At 43.7% G+C, this 24,751-nt stretch overlaps 5 protein-coding genes across 5 annotated transcripts; 1 reads left to right on the top strand and 4 right to left on the bottom strand.

Annotated features, from left to right (window-relative positions):
* Nucleotides 1-164: 164 nt before the first annotated feature.
* CkaCkLH20_09078 (cytochrome P450) lies at nt 165-2,029 on the bottom strand (the record flags this gene model as incomplete). The annotated part of the gene is made up of 6 exons (XM_038891793.1): nt 165-598; nt 658-1,257; nt 1,317-1,385; nt 1,451-1,492; nt 1,561-1,609; nt 1,667-2,029. 6 exons carry the CDS (start codon nt 2,027-2,029, stop codon nt 165-167), a joined length of 1,557 nt encoding a protein of 518 aa, XP_038742726.1.
* Nucleotides 2,030-5,221: 3,192 nt separating this feature from the next.
* On the bottom strand, nt 5,222-6,885 carry CkaCkLH20_09077 (aminotransferase class I and II; the record flags this gene model as incomplete). The annotated part of the gene is made up of 5 exons (XM_038891792.1): nt 5,222-5,413; nt 5,485-5,785; nt 5,835-5,914; nt 6,006-6,604; nt 6,666-6,885. The coding sequence occupies 5 exons, from the start codon at nt 6,883-6,885 to the stop codon at nt 5,222-5,224; spliced, it is 1,392 nt and encodes a 463-aa protein (XP_038742725.1).
* A 729-nt stretch (nt 6,886-7,614) lies between these two features.
* Nucleotides 7,615-9,034, top strand: CkaCkLH20_09076 (uncharacterized protein; the record flags this gene model as incomplete). Its single annotated transcript, XM_038891791.1, has 2 exons — nt 7,615-8,784; nt 8,837-9,034. The coding sequence occupies 2 exons, from the start codon at nt 7,615-7,617 to the stop codon at nt 9,032-9,034; spliced, it is 1,368 nt and encodes a 455-aa protein (XP_038742724.1).
* A 376-nt stretch (nt 9,035-9,410) lies between these two features.
* On the bottom strand, nt 9,411-10,705 carry CkaCkLH20_09075 (uncharacterized protein; the record flags this gene model as incomplete). Its single annotated transcript, XM_038891790.1, has 2 exons — nt 9,411-9,919; nt 9,973-10,705. The coding sequence occupies 2 exons, from the start codon at nt 10,703-10,705 to the stop codon at nt 9,411-9,413; spliced, it is 1,242 nt and encodes a 413-aa protein (XP_038742723.1).
* A 1,366-nt stretch (nt 10,706-12,071) lies between these two features.
* On the bottom strand, nt 12,072-13,174 carry CkaCkLH20_09074 (uncharacterized protein; the record flags this gene model as incomplete). The annotated part of the gene is made up of 2 exons (XM_038891789.1): nt 12,072-12,358; nt 12,517-13,174. 2 exons carry the CDS (start codon nt 13,172-13,174, stop codon nt 12,072-12,074), a joined length of 945 nt encoding a protein of 314 aa, XP_038742722.1.
* Between the last annotated feature and the right edge of the window lie 11,577 nt (nt 13,175-24,751).

Raw genomic sequence — 24,751 nt, 5'->3', positions numbered from 1 at the left:
CAGCAATGAAAAGACGACAAAGAATAGTAAACAAAGGAGCTTGAAAATCGGGTTCAACATCGTGTTCATTGAATCTGAACGTAGATTTCGCACGAAACCTTGGGCCGAAAATGGTAAACAGAAATCAGCTGCTAACAAGGAAATACCCCGTTTCAGCAGAACACCTAGCATTCGAGGGAGTCCAGGTCAATTTCTTCCTTGCGCCTACGGATAAGGAGCTTAGCCCTGGGATCCGGCAGCAAAGCCATGCCGAAGGGTACAGGCTGCGGGTTAGAGCCATCCGCAAGCTTCCAGTCGTACTTGAGGAGGAGGTGAGCCAAAGCAATCTTGATCTCGTTGGAGGCGAAGAAGCGACCGGGGCACGCGTGCTGGCCGTGACCGAAAGCAGGGTGCTTCGCGCTGGTGCTGACGAGGTGGGCATGCTTCTCCTCTTCGGTGTTGCGCATGTTCAAAAAGCGATAGCCGTCGTATGTCTCTGGGTTCTCGTACCACTCGCCATCCCACATGTGGGTGTTGGTGACGATGACTCTCTGACCCTTTTTAACGACGAAGCCATTGGAAAGCTCGATGTCATCGGTAGCCAATCGGCGCCAGGTAGCTGCGAGTATTCAGTCAGTATTTGTGTGATTATGTAGTTTGATCGATCGAAATGCTTACAAAGCAAGACTGGCTTCATTCTCTGGGACTCCTTGATGACGCTGTCCATGAGCTTCAGGTTGTACAGCGCCGTTTTCTTCAGGCCCTCTGCGCTCAAGACTCGAGCCAACTCCTCGCGAAGAGGCTGTAATAGCTCTGGGTGCTGCGCAAGATCGAGCATGGTCTGCTGAAGCAAATCGCTAGTGGTGTGGATGGCAACCAGGGACAACGTGATTTGCTCGCTCGCGGGGTCGTATTTGTTCTTGTAGGCTTCCTCAAACCAGTCGATTGCGTCGTCAAAGACCACGCTCTTATCTCCGCGAGCTAGAGCTGCCGCCTTCTTGGCGCTTCGGCGTTCGAGATGCGGCTTGAGAACTTTCCGGGCGTGGCTCAGGAGACTGCGAACCTCCCAGCAAGACGGCAGAAACCAGTGAACGTATGGTCTAGCCCAGCGGGGGTAGTATCCGAGTTCCCATCCAACGGAAAAGGCGGCAGCGGTGTATTGCGAGGAAGCTTGAACCCACTCGTCGTCGCGGCAGAGCTCTTCCCCCATGAATACTCGGGTAGACAGGCGGGAGACAATGCGAATGATGTCGTCTTTCGGAATCATCTCGTGCCATTCTGGGACTCAACGTCAGCCATTGCATCAATGTTAAGGAGCCGGAAAAGTAGTCATTCACCTTTCGAATCCGTGAGGACTTGCTTCAGAACGATGGTAGCCTCCTCGGAGATTGGCTTTGTGAGCTTAGCTATGGGCACATTCTTGTCAGCCCCTGGATGTCATCTCTCTGCGTGGTTCGGCAGGTGGTCATACTCAGTGCTTTTGTCAGGTATTTGGTGACAACTTTATGGATCTCTGTCGAAGAACTATCGTCAGAATCTAGAAAATAAAGATAAGTTTCCAAAGGCGTAACTTGTACTTACCTGGATTGCCATTGAACGGCTCGAATCCGGGAATGTATCCGTGGGAATCCTGAGTAGCCCTGTATCAGCATCTGTGCTGTTGTAGACGGATCGGAGGAGTACATACATCGCGAGCCGGGGTCATGAAGTCGAGGCGGGGGTCGCTGCGCAAGTCATGGATGAAGTCGGGAGGCAAAACCACGGAGCTTCCCCATTCTGAGTGCATTCTGTAAGGGTTGTTTCCGAAAGCTGCCTTTGCCTTGAGCATCAACTCCTTGCTCTGTTGGATGAACTCAGTCATGCGGCGTCGATTGGTGAATTCGAACGGTTGAAGGGGGTTGATCTCTGACAGCTTTGGGCCGCTATCGCCGAGAGTGTAGAACAACACGATGAACAGGAAGACAGTGGCGAGGTACGGGATCGGCCTCTCCGTAGGAGATGGGATGGAGTAGGCGCCGAGCCCCAACTCGAGTGGTTGTTGGGAGGCCATTGTGGCAAAGGGGGTGCCTTCGTTGTTGCAATAGTGTTCGGTCGATATCGCACGGTCGAGTTCCTTCGGTTGTGTGAGGTGTGTAGTGTGCTTGGTGTTTTCGTCTGTTGATGGTGTTGACTTGTTCAGGCATCTGAGCCGGACGAACATGCCGTGATATAAATCCCATCTTTGCGATGAAACTTCGTCATTGCGGACATTTTCAGAACCGAAACTGCGATTCCACTGCTCTCTGAGCCGTTTTGCTCCCCTGAAAGCAGCTCCATTGTTGTAACATCCAGACGTCGTCTACGAATACACATGGAAGGACCAAGCTTTTTTCCTGTAGAGCGGGTACGATTGCCGCCCGAAGTGCCGCCCGTTCTGCAATATGAGTGGCAGATATGTTGGTTTTGCGGGGGGTTAGGTAAGGTGGTCTTGTTAGTGCCCGTGGCTACCACGCCTTCCGCGGCTTGAGGCGGACGGAGCACGGCAGATGGAGTGCCGTATTCGTATTTCGGAGAGTTGATTAAGGCGTCCGACATCCCGAATGTGGGGCCGGCTGCCGATCACTCCCGGGACCTTAGCGTGGGTGTTCGTGCTTTGACTCGAGATTTACGACGATACCCAGGTAATAGCCAATCAGATAAGCCTGAGTGATGCGCGTCATGCAGCCTTCGTTTAGACATGTGGAACCGTTGGCTTGCCCCCGGCTGTCGTCCGAGTTAATGACACCCACAATGGACTACTCCGGGTCATCAAAAAGACTCAACTGTGATTTGTTGAAGATTTTAGCTGAACCAAAACTATGTTCGTTCACAACAACAGTATTCAGACTTTCGTCGTGGACTTATAAGCCCCAAGTTGGCAGGCAAGTTTCAAGACAGCAGGTCCTTCTCTGCCTACAAGCCTCAACATTGACGATGATTCGTAGGAAGTACAACATTCGTACAATACGTTCACGGGAAACAGGATAGGAATGCGAGCTTGTAACTCTTCGGAGTTTCTAACGGAGGCCGTTGGCGGTCCGTCCCGCTGGTTGAACGCTAAACTAGCCATTCTCACCAAGCTAAGCGACACCGGCTGAGTTGTCGAACTTCTTGGCCCGGTGAAAACTCATATCAAGCTGTGTACAGATGTTTCTAGCCAATACCCAAGTCTAAGCGAAGAACCTGCTCACGGTGAATCCAGTTGTGCACATCATTTCTGTGTGATTTGGGGTTGCAGCCTGCGTCGGTAGCGGGGTCCCCGCGAACAGGTAGCGGAGTTGCGAAGGACGCCGGACGAACGCCGGCCGAACATCGAACTACTACCACTCGGAATGTCGCTCAGAATAAGGTTCACAGCATGAAAACACTCGGAGTCCGGTATCAAACAAAGATTCAACAGCCCAGCCCGCAACTGCGATCTTAATCACCGCAATGCCGTTTGCAACCCACGCCAAGCTCAGCGGAGTGACTCATTCTGATTCACGACAGAAATTGATCAACGACAATGTATTGATGCCATATTCTCGCACCAGGAGCAGCCATAGCCCCCCAAGACACAGACGGAAAGTTCAGGTGTCGGATTTCGGGCCCGTCGCAACGGAAAAGGCAGTACGAGCCCAGGTACGATGGTTACTTTGGTCACATAATCAGTCCAGGTACTTGCTGTCATTTCACATTACGGTACGTAACCACGTCACATGAGATTGTGGTTGTACGTGAAAGCTGTTCTGTAAAATGAATCAAGTAGGCTGCAACTGTGAACTTCGGCAGCTCAGATTGGAGGCTTCACGTAAAGATGTCGTTGAGTCTCACAGAACAACGTAGATAGGATATTCAATCTCGAAGCCAGTTTAATCTATTCCAGACTAATTTCCGCTATGCGGAAAACAAAGGCCCAGCCTGCCAAACAAAGCGTTTGTCACCAAACAAGATGCTACTGCCGTCCGAGGGCAATCAGAAAGGCCGGCAAGGAGGGTCAACGGCCCCGCACCGTTTCCCTGTCGTGGATGTGCCATCGGCTTTGACTGATCAGTACATGGAGAACGAAGCTTCAAGACATCTGGAAATGGCGTGGAGAGTGGAGACATACTCTTGCAGATAAGTGGCGTCTTGTTGTTCAAACACCTGATGCAGTCCGCATCATTCCGACACTCGCCTGGTGAAATGATCTTGTTATTATGATGACCAAAATAAAACCGACCCAAATCCGGAGGGTCCCACTCCAAGGTTGACGTACCTCCGATTCCGCGCTGCGCTGCCGCGGCCGATACAAGAACGGCGACAATAGAGAGAAATGTCGGGAAATGCATCTTGTCATTATAACTTTTGAAGATGAAATGGAAATTGGGTGATATCGAATCTAATGCTGCGAGAAAAGCTACATTTTTTGAGCAGTAGAAGAATAACCTGTCAGTATAAATATTCCTTTATCTGTCAGTCTATGAGCATGTTTATGATCTGAGCTGACTCGCGATGCTAGGTAACGAACATCGACTACAGATCTTTACATCAAATACTTCTGACTCGGAACTTCAGACGCCTTGTATCATCCCACCGGCATTTCATACACACAGAGCTCAGTCTCTGAAGTTTTCTATCCTGCGGAGCTTTTTGAGAATATTTAATGGACATGGGAATGAACAGGTTGGAAGAAAAACCATCATTTCACGGAGCCACAGAGAAGGATATCGCACTTGTGCTGCACGATTAACCAGCCAATGTCATGATTGAAAATTGCGTAAGCCTATTATTTACAATCCAATATTTCAATTCCCTCGAAATAGGATTCCTTGATACTCGTGCAAAACGGAGACAGGCTTGTTTGCAATCGATGTACCGGCTTTAAATCCAGGATCGACATAAAACAAGACAGGACGAACCGGAGTATTGGAGACAAACCTCAGACGATCCGAAGATGAGAGGTCCGAGACCGAGACCGACCCAGGCGGAGTGGGCGGCCGTCCATCCGCTGGGCTGATCTCCACCAATTAGGCTGCCCCAACGCCATGCAAGAAGAAGGTGATGTGTGCACACATCAGCTGGCAGAAAGCCTCCCCGGAATGCATCCGCCGAGGGCGAGTCAGACTTCCGGTATTTCTTATGCTGCGAGAAACGGCCATGTCTTTGATCTGTAGATCTCCCCACGCGTCAAGCGACCCTCCCTCATGACAGCACCCGAGTTTCCGATACCGCCTGCTTGGAACTCAGACACCGGAATGGAGTTTCACACGGCGACTATATGCGCCAGATGGCGCGGGGGTGGGTGATACGGCGTGATATCGTCGACAGTGAGAGGCTCTTCCTTGCCCTCGAGTGCTCTCAAACATCGGAAGAGTCTTTGGAGACCGGTCTTCACCGTGTGTTTATCCCCACCAAAATTCAAACGGAACCAGCCTGGCTCCTTGGAGAAGAAGGCCTAGATCACGTCCAAAGTCAGTATCTTCGAGGTCAAGTCCAGTGAACAGCAAACCGTGGCCGCTGACTTACCTTTCCAGGTTCAAGGAAGACGCGGTTGTCCATCAGGTACTCCAACAGTTCCAGTTCGCCATCCTTGCCGTACTTTGTGAACAGGAAGTCCATCCACTCTGATAGGTCCACGAACATGAAGAAGCCTGAGTCAGCCTCTACGTAAGGGACATCGAACTTCTTCAGCTCGCCTTCAACGAGAAGTCGCCTCTTCTTGAGGCGGCGGTTGAACGTCGGGGTGTAGTGTTCCCTGAAGTACTTCTTGTCGCACAACAGCTTCGTCGCCACAGTTGCACTGAACGAAGATACCCAACCGAACATGCTACGCAACGTCAGAGATGCACCTAGTTGCCTTGAGAAGATGGACTAACCTTAATGTTCTCATCGCATCGTGTACCTCTTGGTTGTACGTCGCGAGAAACCCGAGTCGGATTCCGCCAAGGCCAAAGTCCTTCAAAAGATGAGGGTCAGCATGGGGATAAAGATGGACAGCGGGCAACGTAGTCGGCTCCCACTGGTGATCAAACGTGGATATGACTTACTTTACTCATGCCCCACAGCACATGCACGTTCCTGAAGTTCACGTCCAAGCCCAAGCTCAACATACTTGAGAAGCGATCTCCCGACAATGCATATATCTCGTCTACTATCAGGTGGATCTTGTACCTCGCGCACAGCTGTGATACCTGAAGTAGCACGTGGGCAGCGTAGCAGCGACCCAGCGGGTTCTCGGGGTTTGCCAGCAAAATCCCAGCCACTTTGCGGCCCTCGCCGAGTTCTTGCTCGATTGCGCTTTCTAGACGAGAAACGAGCTCAGATTGACGGCTTGACTCGTCCTTTGACGGTGGGGGCCCAGTGAACCGTTCGTCGGGTATGTCATCGCAAGGAACCTCGACCAGGCGGATCCCGTTTCTTGCGGAGATGTCGTGGGCAAACATGCCATAGCTGGGTGTCGGAAGAAGAATGGAATCGCCCTCATCGGCGATATTGTAGGTAAGTGTGTCCAGCAAGGTTGTCACGCCGTTAGCTGCAAGGATGTTGTCGGCGGTCAGGGGAATCCGGGCGTGGAAATTCTCGTTCATGAAGTCTGCTGCAGCTTTGAGGAGCTCTGGAGATCCTTGAGTGTCGTCGTATCCGAGACCTATGACTCCGATGTCAGATCCCAATAAACAGATGCGGAGCTCTTGAGGCCAGTCACGTACTATTGCTGATCTCGGTTTTCTTCAGGTTGCATTTGGTCCAGCTCGCGATATCCTCAAACATCAGCTCGTTGACAGCGGAGCCAAGATCGATGATACCTCTCGGGTTTTTGGACGGGTGGTATTTATCGTTCTCCAGTCTTCTGCTGAGGTCAATCATCAGATCTGGTTTTACATTCCGTCGTCCCCGGCGGGATGCTGGCAGGGCGTTGTCGGCTGACATGATGCGTGTGTTGATGGTGAGAAGTTGAGATTGTGATGATTCTTCCATCTGAAGGAATTTACTGATCATCTAGGCCATCAATGCAGATAAATACTCTTGCCATTTGTGTAGCTGTTCTCGGTTGCGTGGTCCGAATGATGCCTCCCGGAGCGGAGTCGGCAGGCCCCCACACCGCAGGCCCCACACACCATTGTTGCAGGAAGATTTCCTGTTCGGGCAAACGGGAACGACGCAGCGCAGGCATTGGCCTCGCGCTCTTCTTCTAAACGCAATCTGCTCACCGTAATATCGTGGGAAAGAGTCATCTCCATCCCAATGGTCTAATTTTGTCATTGGTCATCAATAAGAAAAAAAAAACGACCTTTTCTCATCATCCAGGTTGAGCCGTTAACGCCAAGCTCAATGGCGTGCCCACGATGGCTGACGCGCATCCTGGCTTGCGTGGCCCTCACCAATCAGACCGTCCGGGGCCTGACGACGACCACGACAGGATATAAGACAATTACGTCGAAGTTTAGCGACCACATAATACGCGTCAAAAGTTGGTCTGCAGATGACGCCCTTCTCTGCAATGGAGGGGCCGGTCAGCACAACGGCTGGGCGGACATTGGCGACCGCCATTTGTTTTTCTGTCTGTCTTACCCCCTTTCAAGTACTAGAATGATTCATATTGACGGTTATGTGATAGGGTTTCACGAGGCCAGGAATCGGAACAAAGACACGCCGTTGATGATATGGTTCCAAGGCGGCCCAGGTGGCAGCTCTCTGCATGGCATGCTTTACGAGAACGGCCCTTGTCTGAGCGATGGGCCGGATGGGACCAAGTTCAACCCTCATTCGTGGACGGAGCATTTCAACATCATCTATCTCGACCAACCCGCCGGCGTTGGATTCTCCTATGTTGACGACAATTCCAACGCCACATCATATCCGTCACGCGCCGAAGAGTCGTCACTTGACGCCGTCACCTTTATCAGACTCTTTTACGAAGCCTTCCCGGCTTTTGCTGACGTCGACTTGCACCTAGCAGGGGAGTCATATGCTGGGCGGTACATCCCATCCCTCGCGTCGACGATCCTCGAGTACAACGACTTCCTGACGTCGGCCCCGGACCACCGATTGTCTCAGCACACCATCCCGCTTCGGTCCCTGATGATGGGGAACCCGTGGATCAGTCCCCCTGAGCAGCTTGCGTCGATGTACGACGTGTCTTGCGTATCATATCGCGACAAATTCGAACCTCACCTGGACCCTCAAGACTGCTCCAGGGCTTTGGAGGTCGTCGACAGGTGCGAAGCGGTCGCACGCGCATGTGCCTTGGAAGACAACGATTCGGTCCTTTGCGCCCTTCCCAAGAAGCTGTGCCAAGACCAATACGTCGGTATCTTTGCGAATGTGACTCGAAGTTACTACGACAGAAGACTCCGAAATTGCCCCGGCCCCCAGAATTGCTACCCCGACATTGATGAGATGGTTGGCTTCCTCAGTTCCGACGAAATCATGAGGGAGCTGCTAGAAGTTCCGGCCCAGACAGGAGGTCGTAAGCATCGATGGGAGATGTCGAGCCCGCTCATCGAGAAGAACTACTTCGACTCTGGTGACTTCTACACACCAGCAATCAAGGATCTCAAGAAAATATTGGCTCATTCGAGCAAGAAACGTGCGGCAGGAAGTCAAAGCCTTCTCGATGTCCTGGTTTACGTTGGTGTAACCGACATCATATGCAACGCCGATGGCGTCCTGGAGGGCCTGCGCCAGATCAGATGGGAAGGTCGAACGGCGTTCAGGGCGGCGCAATGGCAAGATGTCTCGTGGAATGCCTCAAGCGGTGGCCGTGGAGGTAGATTCAAAGGAGCACCAGGGTTGTGGCTTGCGGAGATCGAAGAAGCTGGTCACATGGTAAGTGTTCTTCAGCAATCGTTTAGAGGGATGGTTCTAACAACACTCGTAGGTGCCGCATGATCAGCCTGCCTCATCTCTTAAATTGGTGGAAACGTGGTTGAGGCACTTAGAATCAGCTTCTGCCGTATTTGATGTCGTTGATGGAGGGGGGAAATCTGAGGAAAAGGAGACCTTCTCAATCTCTCAGCCAAACCAGACGGTGTTTGAAATGTTGATGGAAGACATTGATTCTGCGGCCGATCTCTGAAGAATACTTCTAATCGCTTCATTTACTGAGCGACAATGGAACAGCTCTGGTGGTGCTGAGTTGGAGGCGGGGTCGGGTCAGACCTCGAAGAAATCATGGTCACCTTTGGTCCAGCAGATCAGTATGAGGCTCACAAAGACGCCCGTGGTGATTGATCAAGGATGATGTGTGTAAAGTCGTTGACGCATAACGCTTTCTATGTGCTATGGAAGTCCACACGTATTTTACCAACTCCTTTGACTCAAACAGTTCCATAGTTGCACGTAATGCCCAGCCTTCTTTCTCGAATCCGACGCGCCTTCCTGGCCAGCTTAATCGCATCGTAGATGAAATCTCTGACGCATATACGTCTCGCTTCTCTCCAATCATTCGCTCCTTAAGGACTCAAGACCTCAGGCTCATTGCCAGCAGTCCTGTAATCCCGGCGGAGGTAGCGATCCAGGTCGTCGGCCTCCCACTCGAGGTAGCCCCTGGCTCTCTGGATGGGGTTCGCGTAGTGTCGGTAGTCCATCCAGAGCTGATCTTGGTTGGCTCGCAGTGCGTTGTTCTCAGCCCGAAGTTCGTGGTTGTTGTCCAGGAGCTTCTGGCAAACCGTGCTCATTTGTCCCGAGATAGCGTCTTGGGCCTCGCGCTCGGCCTCAACCTCGCGGATCCTGGCGGTGTCTGCGGCGCTCTTCACTTGGAGGCGCTCGACTTCGTCGCGTAACATCTCGAGTTCCGCCATCTCGACGGTCATGCTCTTTCGAGTGTTCTCTTTCTTCAAGGCTTCGATCTCGTCGTACATGGACTGCAGCGTTGCCGTGGTGGTGGTGATGCTTCCAGCGGCATCGGCGGGGGCAGAGTTGTTGTCAATGTGACGTGGAATCGGAGACTGGACGGGGGAAACTGTGTTGACATTAGCTGACTGGAAGAAACACCGAGGTGGGATCGTCCCGTACCTTGAGGAGATTCGGACTGCGACTCGGTTCGAACCATGCCACGACGGCCAGCCCCGGTGCGATGGATCCACTGAACCGGCTCTAATACCGGAATCTCCTGAAAAGCCTCGAAATCAGAGTCGACCTCGTTCTTGATGGCCGAGTTGTCGATTTGATTGGCAGTGGGGCGGGGGGGCTTGTCCAAGTAGGCGATGGTGTCCTTGATAGCGATCCAATCGTCAAGGGTCTTCAGGAAGGTCTTGAAATCCTTGATGGAATCGATTTCTTGGGCCGAAGAAGACTGTCGATACGCCAATCGAGCTTGAACGAGAGCATCGAATACGTCCGTGACACGCTCAGCGCTGAAGCCGTCGAGCCAGCAGGACGAATCGTGACGGTGAAGAATTTCCATGACTTCCTTCCAAACGCCGACGATCGACCAGTGCATCCGATTCGGCTTTCTGGCGACATCGATGGCAGTGCCGAGAATTGTCTTCGCGCGTGACGCAGTGACAATACGCCTGTCAAGCTCAGTCATGTCGAAGAAGATCTTTTCTCTGTCGGTAAGCAACCAGAAGCATGTGGACGCCGCTCTTCTGGGGACGACGGGGCCATTGTAGAACTCAAGGCGAGGGATGGATCTGATGGCGTCGTTGTGTAAGGCAATTGCGTGGCGTCCGGGAGCTGCATAGGGAGCTTGACGCTTACGCCGGTATCTCCGGGACCTGTCTTCCCTCTCCGCGCGTGAGCTCATGATGGCGACGTCGAAGTTGATGCAGGCGAGAAGGACGTTTGGGGGGAGATTTTGGAAGGTCAAAGGCCGCAAGAATGTGAAGTGATGTGCTTTACCTGAATTCGAGGTGCCTCTGCTCGCGCGGGCTGGTGTAAGGTAAGCTGAGAGATGGGGTGGGTCCGTTGCTCAGAGACCGGCAAGAGAGGTGAATTTTGAGATACACACATAAGGCAGGAGCCAAAAATGAAGAAGACACCGGCACATCAAGAGACTCAGGCCATAGACTTCATCATATTCATAGATAAAATGCTGCAGGACGAAAAGAAAACGAATCCTCGAGAGAGCCAGGGGAGACAGAGGAGAAGAAAAAAACAAAAGGAAGAGGCACAAGCGTGAATCGAACCCAACCACAAAAAGTGGCGGTCGGGAGGCTTTGCTTGGATCCTCGGCGGGTTAAGGGGGCCAGTCCTTATCCCTTTGAGCCAACCTCTATACCAGTCGCTATCAATGTGACAATACCAGAAAGATTGCAGACCTAAGTACCACAACCCCGTGGGAGGGAGGTCACGTTACCACATCACAACATCCACTTCCACCCCAAAATGCAGATTACTTCACTACACTTGTCAAATTATATTGAAAGATTTAGTACAACTAGATTTTAGAAAAAAAAAAAAGATGTAGAAGCGCGTGAAACCATGAGTTGAAAACACAAAAGGTGACCGGCGGGAGGATCTCATTGAGCTTCTGGGCAGGGGGCCAATCCATACCATCTGAGCCAACTTCCCATCACCTGTGGCTAGCATGGTGACAACGTCAGACGGGATGCTGAACTAAGTACCCCAGGGCCAATGAAGCCGGCCAGGGCGGGATTCTCCATTGCGAAGCACTCAATCATGTCTACGGGCACTAGCCTTGTCACCCATCTCTCATAGTCTTCGTCTCCGTATGGTCTTCATCACCCATCATCCTTCCCCCCTCTCATTGCCATGTATTATTTTTGTTGCCCATCATCTTCACCGCACATCAGTTCTGTCACTTATCGTCTTCAACGCCTATCCTTTTAACCAGCCATGATCTTCATCCCATCGCTTTTGTTGCTCATTGTCTTCGGCACATAGTCTCCCTCACAACCCATGACCCATCGTCTCCGTCACCCCCGATCTTCGTCAACCATCTTCATCGTTATATTCACCATGTAATATCCCAAATCTCACGGCGAAGTCATCAAAACACCTCGAGAATCATGAAAATATACCATCTTATCGGGTATCTTTATAATCCAGACAACGCAAGAAAATGGCCAAAAGCCAAGCAGAGCCACGGCGAAACTACTCAAGAACATCCCGTCTCGTGACCCAAAGTCATTCGTGCAATCTGAGCAGCCTCAAAGCTCACCGTCCTCCTCCATCTCGTACGAAAAGTGGTCGAGGCTCTCCAGATACTTGTCCATATCGCCCTCCTCCCACTCAGGCTGGCCCTTGGCCCGCTGGATCGGGTTGACCTGGCGCCGCAGCTCGTACCACATCTTCTTGCCATTCTCCGTCAACTCGTCGATTCTGTCGGACTGCGACCCGTTGTGGGTGCGGAGAAGCTGGTTGTCGGCCTCGAGAGAGTCGATCCTCTCGTTGGAGGCGGCAAGAGCGGGCTCATCCGAGTCAAGGACTGAGTGATCTGCGGGTTGCGTCAGAATATGCGCGAAGATTCCAGGCTGCCAACTTGGAAGGAAAATGAATACTCCACAAGAAGCAGAGGCAACAATACCAGGCAAGAACACAAACGACAACAAAGAATGTGTTTTCTTTCAGCATGGAGAATAATGAGGTGCTTACCTGCTGTGGGCTCCTTGTTCGTGTCCTTCTTTTGGTTGGGAGTCTCGCCCTTCTTCTCTTTGGCACCCTGCTTGTTGAAGTGCATGGCAGCTTGTGTGCTGTCGTGTCTGCCGCCGCCAACACCACTAGCATCGTGGTGCGTACCTGGGCGAGCTTCTCGAATGGCAATCCAGTGATCCATGGCCCTTAAGAAAGGGCCAAAGCTAGCCTCAAGGGGTCCTGGAGGTGTGGGCTGCTTTAGATAAGACTGGCGCGCGCGAACAAGAGCGTTCATCACAGTAGCCACCAAAGCCGGGTTGATATTGGCCGTGCCAAACTTCTTCTGAAGCAGCTCCTTGGCACCAGCACGCCAAATGGTGAGCACAGAACCATGCGGCTTGCTGATAAGCTCAATGGCAGTCTCCAAAAGGACGGTGGCGCGAGATGCGGCAAGCAGGCTCTTCTGCTGGTCACTCAGACTCAGCGGCTGAAGGGGCTCAAGCGGCTCAGGCTCATAGAACAAGACCATGAAGGTCTTTCTAGCTTCAGGAGCGATGATGGCGCCGCTTGGAAATTTGAGGCCATGGATGCCCTTGACGATGCCCTTGATTATGGGGATATAAGTATCCTCAGACGGCTGGTGCTGCTGGGTACTGAGAGCCTTCGAGCCGCTGCCCATCGTCGCGGGCGTCTTGTGGCAGTGTCGCTTCTTCGTCATCGTCTTCCGAGTTCTTGCCCGTATTCTCCCTCGCTGGTGGTTTCCAATTGTCGTTTGAATTTTCGTGACAGCTACGTCACCGGAAGTTTGCTGCGTTTGGTCGTTGTGGTGATGATGGAAGATGAGGAAGGCGCGGGCAGCCGGGACCCACATGGACGGGACCCTGCCTGGCGGAACTGCGGAGGCAAGCAAGCAGCCGAGCAAAACTTGGGAGCTTCTACGTGCTTCTTCTTCTGTTTTGCCTGCAACAGAGATTCGGCGCTAAGGGACGGCGGTCTGAAAACTTTGCAATTTGACAAAAGAATATCGATCGCGTGTAATGAGAAAGAGAAGAAAACCACCTTACAGATCGACAACAAACGCCCATATGTATCCCGACTGCGCCAGACTTTGGGCGGAATATCCATCGAACTTCTACTCTTCCGTCGATATCTTCTCTACGGTCCTCGATTCATGGTCGAAGGTGGCCCTGAGATGCCTCCTGATAGAATCTCGTCTGACTGAACAGAGACGCTGTTCCCCTTTTCCTCGTTCCCTGCCAACCTTGCGCTCCAAGCTGACCAGAAGAAGTTCCCCTTACCTCCGTCCGAGCAGAGTTTATGGTGCCGACTTGTTCTGTTCTCGTCGTTGTATATCTGCCAAGCGGGCTTGAGGTCCCCAAGTTGAAGAGAATCATGCTCCGCAGATCCGGCAGACTGGGCATCATCAGGCCCTCGAGGCTCGAGCTAATCGTTGCGACGGGTCTTCGACATAAAGCTGTACTCAGCCTCGACTTCAATCCATTCGTCCAGAGCGTTCACCAAGTCCTGGTTTACTCGGCAGAGGGAGTCCTTCGTCGTGTTTTGGGTCTCAAGAAACCTTTGTCGTGCGCGTATGAAGGCGTCCATGACATCGCAGATATGCTCCACCGCATATCCCACGCGCCATTCGGGATCCCGAGCCGCAAGCTTGTGGATAGCACATTCCCAGACGTGTGAGAGATGCCAAAGTCGTCGAGGTTTCTCCTGAAGAAGGCCGGTCGCCGTTGAGAACATGGCGGTGGCCCGGCGGGCAAGGATGAAGCTTCGGCTGATGTCGGATAAGGATGTCGCGGTGTTCGGACCGGCCAGCACAGATATGAAGGTACGCATGCGTATGCGACGGACGATGAACTTATCGAAGCTTCCAGGGAAAGAAAGACCCGTGATCGTATGGGCTGCTCGGCTCCATGCCAGATTATTCTGGGTTTTCTCATTTCGTTTCTCTTTCCGCCGCTCTTGCCTTCGTCTCGATCGCGTTCGTGCTTGCTGTACGTCCTGCATGTCGGCTGGAGTCTCGGGAGGAATCATTTTCTCTCCGGAAGGAATCTGTGCGTACTGTTTGCTGAAGATTTAAGGTGATTGTGTGAGCTGTAGGCTTGTGATGTTTGGCGGAACAAGGGAGCTGTTTTGGAATCCCTCCGTGGTCAGCGAGTTGTGACGGAAGTTGTATTTCGAGATAAGGAGCAGAACAAGTTGAAGTTTTAAGTCAATCTAGAACACATTTGACTTCAGTGTTCATTACCAACGACGGGATATTCTGGGGATCCAGAACGTAACAATCATTAGCATGCGTGGCACTGCAGGATGTTGTCAAAGTACTGGAAGACAAAGGAGAAAACGCCAGTGCCGGAAGGTGCTTGTCTTCAGAACTGCGGAAAGAACTACCAGTAGAATCCTCGGATGGGTGGTTCTTTCGGTTCTTGGGCTTCAGAAACTCCAGAAATTGGGTGTATTGCTTTGTATCACATGCAATCCTTGAAACCTGTCTTCGAGGCGGAAAGTAAGAGTATCATCCCCCAGAGATAACAAGTGTTTTAAGAAAAAGAATCTTTTGTCAGACATTGTGCTGGGAATTTCCATACTGAACACTGAGTCCGCCACGGCTTTTGGGTCCGGGCTGGGATGTGGCGTGGACGAATCGTGCTTCCCCTTGGAAACGGAAAGCCTCAAAAGCCATCGACTATTTCATACTGATACATGATCTTGCAGTCGCTGAACGGTTCGCAGCTTGTCATTCTACAAGTCAAGCCGTTTATTCCGCCAAAGCCAAAAGCAACGTGGTGTTCTGCGACCTGGGCATAAAGACCCTACGACGTCGATGTCGTCTTCCTGCAATACGTTCCGCCCACCAGCCATTTTCCGTCATCCAATCATAGCCTGAAGACACCAGCACGTCTTGTCCTCTACATCGCCCAAGGTTGATGACTTAGCGCTCCTTCATAGCTCTCAAGCTTTCCCAAGCCTTCTTTGCATGTCTTTCCGCTCTCTCAATATCGTTCCGTTGGTTCGCCGTGCTACTTGCTGCGTCTCGAAGCGTGTCTCTCTCCCTCGTCAGATCGGTGATGATGGAATTAAGGTCTGCTTCTCTCTGGCTGCTCTCCTGCTTTTGCAACTCCAGCTGCTGTTGCAAGGATTCCTTCGCGGCCTCAAGCCGACCCAGCTTCTTGTTGAACGTCTCCTGAATCCCCGAGAGCTGAGAACCAAGGTCGTGTACAACATCTGGACTGCCAGCCTTGGGATTGCTTTCTGGGTGTGGCTGTATGTTCAACCCGTCCGAAACCGGCGCCGAGTTTCTTGGCCTCTTCTCAGGTCTGTCCGAGGGAGTCGAGGTTGTATCATTGCGGGCTCTCTTGCGAGTCATCTTGTGGCTATACTTGAGTGGTTGAAGATCTGTAAGATGTCAGATTTTGAGTTTCTTTCGGTGAAAACAAGAATATGTTACCTTCTGCAAGCTTTGAAGCCGCACCTCTTCCAAGACCCTGGTATTTTCTTTCGTCAAACACCACTATCCATTCATCCAGAGTGTCTAACAGCCTTTGAAAACCCTCGATGTTGTCATCTTGTTTCGGTTGATGAAGGTATGCCTTCCTCGCCTTTACCAAAATCATAATGACCGCGGAATGAACGCCGTAAGTATGAGTCTCGTTCCATGATCCGCAAATTGTTCCCGTCTGAAGCTCGAAAACGGCAGACAAAATGACATCTTGAAAACCAGCCTTTCCCGTCATCTGCGTGGGTACTGACAGTAAGGTCCTCAGGTAGTGCTGGATTCTCGTCCCGACTCGAATTTGGTTTTCGGCCGAGGCAGGATAAGGCCCACCAAAGAACATGCGGAATCCGACAGCAGCAAATTTTCCGCTGACTTTCCAGCCAAACCTCATGCCCGGAAGGAACTCCAGGTCGGGATGGCTTGCATACCACTTGACGGAACCCACGGGAAACGATGGACGACCTTGACCTACTTGAGGGCTTCCGGTTTCACGAGAGGTCTCGTTCGCGTTGTCGACCTCGTGTGCGGTTGAATCCCATCGCGACAAGAGATCGGCAATGGCAGGTCGCGCCATGGGGGCGGCACGATCACCTTCATCCTTGATCTCTGGAGTGGGAGACGCGAGTAGATCAGGGCGAATAGCTGCTCCCTTCTTCTTCTTCTTTTTCTTCACGGAGACGTCCTCGCGCTTCTCCGTCGTGTCGCTTGTCGGCATCCTGGGAACCGTTAGTACGTGGGTAGGATTGAGATGATAGAGTTTCTGTGGGTGTACTTTGCGCTGATCTCTTGTGGTCTGTTTGGATTTTTGATCGGCAGTCTTGAGAAAATCCGAGAAATAACAAGTCAACCGGGCGGCGTCGAAGGTGAAAGATGAAGATTAGGACGAGACTGGATTGAACGCGGCTAGAGTTGCAAGGACGCCTCGAAATGCGGGTCACCACAAATGCAATACGCCGCGCAATATAATATAGCTACCCTTATAATCTAGCTATTAATATTATCTTACTATACCTAATAAGTATATATTTAATATTTAATATTCTAAAAGAATAAAACTCTATCCTAATAAGCTTTATAGTATATATAGTAATATACTTACTTAAATAGCCTTACTCTTAAGGTTAGAGGGAGTAAGACCTTAATAAGGAATATATTATAGCTAGCTAACTAATAGTGGGTTTATATTAGTAGTAAGTTAGGCATTAGGAACTATAAATAGTAAATAGTTATTCTATAGGCCTAGTTAAGTAATTATAGGTCTTTAAAGGGCTTAGTAATTAGTTAAAGCCTTAATAAGAGTTATAGAGTAATTATTACTTAGGTATAGCTAAAAGTATTAGTAAGGGTAATTATAAAGTTAATTACTAAAGAGCTATAGAAGTCTAATCTTAACTAGACTTAAGTCCATCCTATATATAAGTCCTAAATAGTCCTTTTACCCCTAGGACTAATATCTCACTATTAGTCCTATAAGATAGACCGCCCTTAGAACGTTAGTCCTAACCCTAGTCCTATCTTAAGACTGCTTATTAAAAGTTAGTCCCTCTTATTATTATATAACCTATACTATAGTTCTTCCGTTTCTAAGGGAACTCTATATATTCCTATAATCCTATATATAAGGTGCTGTCCTAACTGCTTAGTATCTTAGTAGGGCGTTCTTAGTTATACCTAATAGGTTATAATATTAGGTCCCCTCTTTAAAGGTTTAGTCCCTTAGATTAATATAAATAGGTAGTATCTCTTAGGTTAGGGAGTTATTAATCTTACTTCCTAATTTTTATAATACTAATATTATATTAGGTTATATTTAAAAGTTAAAAAAGAAATCTTAAGCTATTAAGCTTAAGGATTATAAGTAAGAGGCTTTACTAGAATATATTAAGTCTTATTCCCTAGGCGCTAATATGCTTTATACTTATTGTTTTTATGCTAAGGTTCTATATCGTTTTAGAGAGAAGTTATTACGTTATTATACTTATATTAAGGTAAAGAAGCCTTATAATAGTGTCCTTATAGCGTCTACCTATAGGTTTATTCTATATATTATTTTTATTTTTATTACTAATTTATTTCTATAGTTTAAAGGCTAAATAAGTAGTAGAAAGAATAGGATAAAAAGGAAGAAAAGGTAGGAGAGGAGTTACTAGCTCTTTACTAAGAGCTGGCTTATCTTTAGTCTTAGATGGCTGCGGCTGCTAGTTATTTAAGTTGGATTTATATAATATAGAAGTTAGTTTATTAGCAGTAGACTAAAGCCTTTAAGTAGGGTATATAGGAGATTAATATAGATAATAGGGTGCTTTCTATGCTGGATGCTTATAAGTGGTAGGTAGTGAGTGATCTATAAGCTATTGGGGTTCCTAATGATCCTGAGTAGTAAGACTTTAGTTTAAGTGAGGAGTTTATAGATTTAGGTCCTTTACTTAGTAATACTCCTATAGTAACTACTAGGGGTGCTAGAGGTTCTTAATAGGTTCTGGGGTCCCTAGTTTAATAAGGGGTTTCCCTTGTCTTAGTTAGTCTTGTTCTATTCTTATGTAGATATGGGGCTATAGCATTTATAGTTATTTAGGTCCTATTTATCGTTCTATAGTTAGTAGAATAGTAGGAGTTCTAGTTTCTTATGCTTATTATAGAGTCTAGTATTGTTCTAGGGTGTCTTATATATTTGTGACGTTCTTAGCTAGTTCCTATATATTATCTTTATATCTATATCCCTTCTATTTAATAAGGTATTAGATATTATCTTATTCTTAAATATAGTTAATAATTTATTTAACTTTATAGTTTTATTCTAGTTTAACTTTAATATAATCCTATATTTCTAAACCCTTTAGTGCTTTTTTAAGGAGTAAGATATAGAAGACTAGATAATATCTTATTATTTCTAGTAGTATAAGCTTAAAGTTAATATTAGATACCTTCTTTATAATTTTAAAAAGTCTAAGTTTTTTAAAGTCTAACTTATTGCTTAGTTATTTTATCTTAATATTTTAATAAAGGAGGTAGATACTATCCCCCTCCTATAGAGTTAGTCCCTTAACTCTTAAGGTGTTAGTATATTTATATATTTATTTATATATAAATTTAAGTTCTTTTAGGAGTTCCTATTAGATTTCCTTAAGTTTATTAATATCTACTATAGCTTTTAAAGCTACTAGGCCTTACTATAGTTCTCTATAGGCTATTAGATTAAATCTATAGTTTAGATAGAATAGTAATTCTCTTATACTTTCTCCTATTACGCTATTATAGGCAAACTAGGCTATAGGTAGTAGTTAGACCTAATTGTTTTATTAGTAGTTAATATAGTAGTATAAGTAGGTTTCTATAATCTAATTGATTTATTCTATCTAGCTATTAGTTTATAGATAAAAAGCGGTAGATATCTTATAATTAGATCTAAGCTATAAGATTAGGGATCTCTAGAACTTAGAAGTAAGTAACTTATCTCTATTAGATATAATTTCCTTTAGCATTCCATATTAGCTAATAATTATCTATAGAAACTTATAGGTAAGGTCTTCTATAGTACTAGACTCTATATATAGGATAAAGTATAAGTACTTTATAAGTCTATTAATAATAACTAGGATACTATTATAGTAGACTTTAGTTATTAGTTCTTAGGACTTAGGTAACTTAGTAATAAAGTCTAATAAGATAGATTCCTATACGATTTATAGCACTAGGAGCGGCTATATCTTACTATAAGGCTAATATTAGCTAGGTTTACTTTTTATATAAACCTTATAGTCCCTAATTGCTAAAGATACTTCTTATTATATAGCTATTTTATTATAGTGTTATTTAATACGTTTCTATATCTTAGTTACGCCTTAGTAGCTATATATAGGAGCAGAGTGTATCTTCCTAATGGTTTTAGGAGATATCCTTCTAGTTATGCTAGTATTATCTCTTCTAGCTATTATTAAGAGTCTAGCTGCTAGCATAAGGTTTCCTTTTTATAAGAATAAGAAGAAGAAATAATAATAAAATAATCTCTATTTTATTCTTTATAAAATCTAATAATAGAGATAACTATATAAATCCTTATATAAAAATATTTTATAAAAAGAGCTCTATAAATTAAGGATTATAAAGCATAGACCACTTAGTGGCCTAAGCTTAATGACGTTATATACGTAATAATACGTTTTAGAAGACTTTTTCTTCTCCTCACTTCCTCAGGTTAGATTTAGAACTTATAGAATATAACAACACTTCAACATTCTTCTATATCACTCTCTATACGTTATTCTATTGAAAATAATGCTTACTTATACTTAAATTTATTGAATTCTATCATAATATACGCCAGCCTATTATATTATACTATATAGGCGCCTTCTAAGCCCCTCTAGCTACTTATATACCTATTCTAATAGGTTATAAGCCTAGCTTAACTACTTCTTTTATACCTTAAGCTTTTTAAGCTTCTCCTTACTATAACTTCTCTATAAAACCTATATTATACCTCAAAATAACCTATTTATCTTATACCTATAAACGATATACTATCTATACTCCCTACGCTAAATTAGAAATACTAGTAGGTCTAGTATGCTGGTTTAAAGACCTTAAGATCCTATAAGAAGCTATTAAGATCCCCAAATTGATCGATTACTCTACTATACTGAAAAATACCTCCTATAACGACCTTATATCTATCTAAAAAGACTTATACTCAACTGATTACCTATTTGAGTTAGCTCCTAGCCTAATACCAACTTGGTTTAGGCCTATATAGTTAGCTATACAAATGAGACAATACGTTAGGTTTATACCTCCTGCTATTGCAGTTGAAGAAGATGAAAAAGAGGTGGATTTTATGAGTTAAACCTATAACCTCTAGTTGTTAGTTTAATAAATATAAACTTATACTATTAAGTTATACGACTTATGTCTTACGCTACAGACTATTTACTAGCTCAATTGTTAAATAGACTTATATATCTATAATAATGGGTGACCTTAAAGTCTAACTGCCTAAGCTTTTAGGCTCTAGTAACTATAAAGTCTGGTCTATACGTATTAAGGCCTTACTTATTAGTAAAGATATTATACTAGACCTAAATAAGCCTATAGTAGAAGATAATAAAGACGTTAATAATAAGGCTCTTAGTTATATATAGTTATTCTGTAACGACGGGCCTTTACGGGTTATAAAAGACGATAATACGGCTCCTAAAGCCTGGTAACGTCTTAAAGACCTATATGAACCTACTGGGTTTACTAATGAGTTCTTAACTTATAAAGAGCTTTTTAATACTACTTTAAGTAATTTTAGTAGTATAGAAGACTATATAAATAAGATAAAAGAACTTATAGATAACCTATCTTATAATAAGCTTAAACTACCTAATTAAGTAGTTATAGCCTATATATTAAATAGCTTAGACGATAAATATAAGGGATTTATTACCTTAGTTACTTAAAGTCTTAGGCTAAATAAGGATTCTTATTCCTTAGACTCTTTATTCTCTAATTTATTAGATGAATATAGAAGAAAGGATAATATAGTAGTTAATTATACTACTAAAAGTCCTAAATATATAAAAAATAATAATAAAAGGGTTACTAAAAGACTCTAGAAAAAGCAAAAAGGTCTATATTGTAAAAATTGCAAAAAGACTAATTATTCTGAGGAAAGTTATGCCTTTTTATATCCTGATAAGGCCCCTCACTAGTGGAAGAAGAGTAATAACTCTTCTATAAATAATAAAAACTATAAAAATAATAAAAAGAATAATACTAAGTTAGAAGAAGTAACTATTACTTTATCTGATGAAGAAAAATAAAATACTTCTACTCTTATAGATTTATCTATTTCTGAGAATGAAGAAGAAGGTATTACCTTTAAAAACGTAAATATATCCCTTTATAATAATAACAATAATAATAATACTAATACCTCTTTAGGTACTCTGATTTATTTAAAGTTATCTGAGGTTAAAAGGGAATAAAGGAGTTATAATAATTAGAATGATATCTATTTCTATATTGATATTGCTGCTACTATTTATATAGTAAAGGATCACACTCTTTTAATAAATAAAACTTATATAAATAAAGAAATAAAGTGGGGTAAAGCCTCATACTTAACGTTAAAAATAAAAGGAGATTTAATTATCTACCTTAATAATAATAAATTTATACTAAAAGACGTTTATTATATTCTAGAACTAGGAATTAATTTACTTAGTTAAAATAAACTAAGTGATATAAATATAGCTTCTATTATATAGAAGCAACCTATACTATATAATATAAATAAAGACTGTATCCTTATAGTGGGTATTAAAATAAATAACCTCTTCTACTTTAAAATACCTTTAAAAGGCAATAATACTATAAAAGATAATACTATATTAAGTTTAGAGGATAATAATAATAATAATAAAAACATAGATATTAATGAAGCAGAACTATAGCATTATCGCCTAGGTCATATAAATATTACTAAAATATCTTATACTAAAGATAATACTATAAATAATATAAGAGATTGATATAATAATATCTCTAATAATAATAATAATAAATGTGAAATTTGTCTATAAAGCAAATTTACAACTAAGGTTAATAAAAAGCCCTTTAATAATAATAAAAGTCTTAATTATTTAGACTATATTGCTTCTGATCTTTATAGACCTATAACTCCACAAACTTATAACCACTATAGATGGTTTATTATATTTATAGATAAATATACCCGCTTTACCTAGGTAAAACTGCTTAGAACGAAGTCTTTAGATGAAGTTACTAAAGCTTTTATTGAATTTAAAGAGGTAGTTAATAATAATAATTCTAATAAAAGAATAAAAGAATTTAATACAGATGGAGGATCTAAATTTATTAATAAAAGAATAAAAACCGTTTATTTAAATAGCGGCATAATATATAATACTAGACCTCCTTATATATATAAACCAAACGGAATAATAGAACGAGTTATTTATACTATTATAGGAATAACTAGATCTTTACTTTATATATCTAGTTTACCTGTATATTTATAGGGAGAAGCAGTATTAGCTGCTATATATATATATAATAGAACTTCTTATAGTTCTATAAATAATAGAACCCCTTATAAATTAAAGAATAATAGACAACCTAATATAAATAATATTAAAATATAGGGTAGCTTATGCTACTATAAGAATATAGATCTATATATTAAAAAACTTAATACTAGAGCATAAAAAGGTGCTATAATAAATTATGGATCTAATGGTTATAAAATATGGGATTTTAATCTAAAAAGGCCTATATAGGCTAGAGATATAGAAATCCTAGAAAATCGATTTATATCTCATCATAAAGAGTTACTAATAACAATTAATACCCAATTTAATAATAGCTTTATTAAAAACCTAGATAATTAAGCTAGTGATAGTAAAACTATATATAATAATCTACAAAATAATAATAACTCTATAAATCTAGATAATGAGGCTAGTAACAATACTAGTAATAATTATAATAATAAGAATACTAAAAACTCAGATAATTAAGCTAATAATAGTACTTCTTATAATACTAGCAATTCGGATAATCAAGCCGATACTAGGAATAATAAGGAGTTAAATAATAAATCCAAGTTAATAATAGAGCTCCCCTCTCTATCAAAAGAAGCTTAAAAACAATATAATTAGGTTAATTATAAAGAAAGTGCACTTTATACTATACTAGATTGCCCTAATCTAGTAGAGTATATAAATTATATAATGACTAATACTATTAATAATATTAATAATAATATTATAATAAATCAAGCTTCTTATATATTATTAACTACTACTCTAGAAGTACCCTCTACCTATAAATAAGCATTATAAACTCTATATAAGAATAATTGGATTCAAGCTATACTTAAAGAGGTTAAACAACTAGAATATCATAAAACTTAGACTATAATACCTAAACTAAAGGATATTTATCCTTTAGGTGGTTGTTAGGTTTTTACTCTTAAATAAATAAATAATAATAATAAAAACAATAATAATCTAGATAATAATCTAGATAATCTACTATTTAAAGGTAGATAGGTAGCTTAAGGATTTAACTAATATATTAGTATAGATTATCTTGAAACTTTTAGTACTACCTGTCGACCTGAAAGTTATAGATTTATATTAATCTTTGCTATATCTAATAGCTGGATTTTAGAACAATATGATATTACTACTGCTTTTATACATATAGACATCAATAAAAACATATTTATGCAGCTACCTACTGGATTTATATATAATCTAATAGATAATAAGCTAGCTATTAATACTAATACCTCTTATAATAATAATAATAATAATAATTAATATATCTACAAACTAAATAAAGCTATATATGGCTTAAAGTAGAGCCCACGACTTTAGTATAATTACTTAAAGTCTATTCTTATAAAAGAAGGCTTCTATACTTCACCTTATGATGAATCAGTATTTATACTGAATAAAGACAGTTATAAAGCTATTTTAGCCTGTTATGTGGATGATATGCTACTAGCCATAAATAATAAGGCTACTAGTGAATATATATATATTTATCTAAAGGATATAATATAAATAAAGCCTTTAGGGGAACCTAGAACTTTTCTAGGTAACGAATTAATAATAGACTATAAAAATAAACAACTTATAATATATTAGTATAAATATATAAATAAAATACTTAATAAATATAATAAAATAAATATATATCTAGTTAATACGCCTATAGATAATAATATAAAACTAA

Source organism: Colletotrichum karsti (genome assembly GCF_011947395.1).
Source record: "Colletotrichum karsti strain CkLH20 chromosome Unknown Scaffold32, whole genome shotgun sequence".
Taxonomy (NCBI): domain Eukaryota; kingdom Fungi; phylum Ascomycota; class Sordariomycetes; order Glomerellales; family Glomerellaceae; genus Colletotrichum; species Colletotrichum karsti.
This window is presented reverse-complemented; position numbering and strand designations above follow the sequence as displayed.